Raw genomic sequence first — 3795 nt, forward strand, 5'->3', positions numbered from 1 at the left:
ATCTATATGTACTTTTTAAAGGAATTGTGCAATTAGTAAGCACAGAACAAGAAAAATATTAACTCAATTTTGAGTTAGTGAAAATTAATCCTTTTACTACTTTGTGGTGATCAATTCAATCGAGGAAATATTTTGTTGTTGTCTAAACCTTCTTCTTTTTGTCTATCTATGTAAAAGCTACTTCAAAAACTTGGGAATCCGACAGGTGAATTTATTTTCTAAAAATAAATCGAGATTATTTATTTTCTATGGTTAACAACTTAGAAAATTATGGTACCATAGCCCCACTTTAATCGATATTATTTATTTTCTAAAATTAATATATTCATCTAACATTTCACTCCACACCTAACATTTATCAACGTAGTTTATTTTTTTCTGCAAATATATTGATCAATCATTTAATTAATAATCATAATGTCAAACATAATAGAAAGCATGCTCAGGTTTGTGATGCTCCTGCACAAAAATATCAAACGTGTAATGATGATAAACTCTCGAACACAATGTATTATTTATTGTACATGCAATCATCTAATATATCAAAGATTTGATGATGACAAGACCCAGAGACTGCATTGAATCATCCAGCCAATGATCTTTCAGGAATCAACTTCTGACCACATTTATTTGAGATGCCAACAACACACTTCAGCATCATCAAAGAATCCTCTCAGGCCATTCAAAGTCCAAGAACAAAAAAAGGTTGTGCAGATTGTCAAAATAAGAGGGGCCACCACCATGCGATCATTACAGGTTCCTTTCTTACAACACACCAAAAAGAAAAAAAAGCCAAAAACCCACAATATATATATATATATATATATATATATATATATATATATATATATATATCTCATGCGTTATAGTTGTTTTATTAAAACTTATTTTACACTAAAAAAAAGTAACTTGGCTTTAAAAAGTATTACATGTAGATAACAAATCCTAGCATGTAGATGACCATCACCTAATTGAGCTTGAAAAGAGGCAAGGATCATTATTGAGAAGATGCTGATTGCTACGTTGAATGGGACGCGATACAAATTCTACTTGTGGGCACACATAAAAAGACATTTGCACATATCACTCTAGCAAGTTGCAAGAAGTTCAAGAAAATCAATCAACTAATAATGGAGAGAGGTTGACAAGGAATTGTGTGACTTTTAAGTTTATTGCTCGAAGACTTCATGCATAAATGATTCCACGACTACGATTAACAACATCATCAACAATTTTCACAAGTTATAGCTTCACTGATTCAAACCCTTCATTTACACTTAAATTGGAGAGAATCCAATCTCCATAATTTTGTAAGTTGGATGAGATGATGAGTTAGATTAAGATTCTTGAAATAATACACAGAAAATTGAAAATTCCTAAATTGAAAATAATACACAGAGAAAGTTTTCATTTTGGGATTTTATTTTTAAGGGCTATTCCATCAAAATATAGTCCAATCAAACCATGCATAATATAGGTTGGACTTGTTTTGTTGGATGATTTGGAAGTGAGAATTCGAACATTTTCAACTATCGTTTGAGAAATAATCAACACTTTTAAATTCTATTGCTTCCAATTTATATATATATATACATATATATATATATACATATATATATATATATACATATATATATATATATATACATACATATATATATATATATATATACATACATACATACATACGTACATACGTACATACATACGTACATACATACATACATACATACGTACATACATACATATATATCATTTAATAATTAAAAATTACTTGAAATAAAAGCAGCAGCTAATAATTCCATTGGATCAGCACAAGATCATCATAAAACATGATTAGGGTTTTAATCCATCATTGAAAAAACCCATTTTATTTTATTTTTTCAATAAAATGAGAATAAAATTAGTTCAGATTAAAAATGAGAGATGGAGTAAGTTTTTATTTTATTTTTTCAGAATAAAGAAAAGAGTATCAATTAAGAAACCCATAAAATTCACATCTCTTATTAGTCCTAAATTTTTAGGATCTCATGGATGAAAATTAACGCTCTCTTCATATTATTTCCCAATTCATCTATACAAAAATGAGAACAAAATAGCTCAAAATAAGGAGGAAAATGAAAGCAGAGAAGGCGTGTGGCTTATCGAACCCTAGTCTTGGGGAGGAGAGGAGAGAAGCCGTTGTAGGACACAACGGAGTATTCCCGACAGGGCGAGGAGGCGCCGCCGCTGAGGTCGGCGAAGAGGGCTTCCAAGGTATTGAGGCTGACGAACTTGCACCGTTGCTCGTCCCGGTGGAGCGCGTCGAGGAGCCAGCGGAAGAAGGCCGGGTTGCAGGGTAGGGCCAGGCCGCCGGCAAGCTGGAACCCGTACTCCTCCTCTGCCCGCTGCAGCAGCGCCGCAAACACCGGCAGGTTCAGGAACCGGGTCGGGATCACGAAGCGCCGCCGCTCAGGCCCCACGTACACGGCAAGGAACCCGGACGGAACCGGCCGGCTCGAACCGGAGTTGGTCTCCAAGTCTGGCTCGGGGTCGGGCTCGGCTTGGCGGCGGCGTAGGCTCAGGAACCTCCACCGCCGCATCATCTGCTTCAGCTGCACGATCTGCCGGATCTTCACCACGGTCTTCATGGCTGTTCCCATTGTCTCTTCCTCTGCTCTACAAGAGTGCGACGAAACGCAATCTTATTCCACGGTAAGGGACAACATCAAGATACAGGAGGAGGAGGAGAGGTGGAGACGAACGGTGGAGGTGTGGCGTCCTTAAGAGGAGGAAGAGGCACTCTGAAACGATGCAAGTCTACATCAAAATGCGTGCACGTGAGAGTCTGCGTTATATGCGTGCATGTGATTGTTGTTTTCTTATATATATATATATATATATATATATATATATATATATATATATATATATATATATATATATATATATATATATATATATAAACATTAACAAATAAATCAGACGATTAGTTCATATATAATAAAAATAGAAAATATTATTTTTTAAAAAATGATCATTGTCCTTAAAAATAATCGCTAATTGCTAATTCATTCCAGCCTGATACTTTTTAAAAGAAATATTCGCCATTTAATAAATATTGCAGGAGTTCATGATTTCCCATCAAAATCAAGAGAATAGGAGGAGCCAAACTCCATTTCTTTAAATGTTTCCAAGGTTAGCATTCAAATTATAGAACTTATGCGGTCCTAATTCAGAGTAGAAGATGCATTTTTTTCACCTACATACATGCATGTATATGGTGAATACATGCATACTTCCAACCAACTCGAACGATGTATTTATTGTAGTGATATGGAAAGACTTCCCTGTCAAGTTTCACACTTTTCTACAATCATTGAAGCATTCAAGCCTAATGTTATCAATTGCCATCGACCATTGAATCCATCTTAATATAAGTTTCATCTCATTAGATGATTAAATGTATACAACGAGTTGGTTCTTTAAAATCTCATTAGATTCTAGAATGAGATTATAATTGCACTTGAAAAAGAAATAAAGGAGAATAAAAAAACAAATGACAGACCAAGCAAAACTTAAGTTGCCCATGGAAAAGTTTTACAAACAAATCAACACGGTAGGGAGGCGATTCCACAAAAAAAAATTTCACTTTTAAGACAATCAGAATGTACCATAACACCATTAAATCATCCTAGACCCATGCATTATCATTGAGGGTAAGTGGCACATACATACCCACTATGCTCTTGACTAACAATGAAAAGCTGCATTAACCTTCACCATGTCCCAGGTCCTTGCAGCAAACATATCAAA

The 3795-nt window shown here is 34.8% G+C and overlaps 1 protein-coding gene across 1 annotated transcript; it reads right to left on the minus strand.

Annotated features, from left to right (window-relative positions):
• Positions 1 to 2031: 2031 nt before the first annotated feature.
• On the minus strand, positions 2032 to 2778 carry LOC135624397 (protein SMALL AUXIN UP-REGULATED RNA 51-like). The gene has a single exon (XM_065127946.1). It carries the CDS (start codon positions 2640 to 2642, stop codon positions 2142 to 2144), a length of 501 nt encoding a protein of 166 aa, XP_064984018.1. The 5' UTR covers positions 2643 to 2778; the 3' UTR covers positions 2032 to 2141.
• Positions 2779 to 3795: the final 1017 nt, after the last annotated feature.

This window comes from Musa acuminata, chromosome BXJ2-10, assembly GCF_036884655.1.
Source record: "Musa acuminata AAA Group cultivar baxijiao chromosome BXJ2-10, Cavendish_Baxijiao_AAA, whole genome shotgun sequence".
NCBI lineage: Eukaryota > Viridiplantae > Streptophyta > Magnoliopsida > Zingiberales > Musaceae > Musa > Musa acuminata.

What these genes read in the sequence shown, in the direction of transcription:
- LOC135624397 (XM_065127946.1), bottom strand. Translation starts at nt 2,642, where the DNA reads ATGGGAACAGCCATGAAGACCGTGGTGAAGATCCGGCAGATCGTGCAG.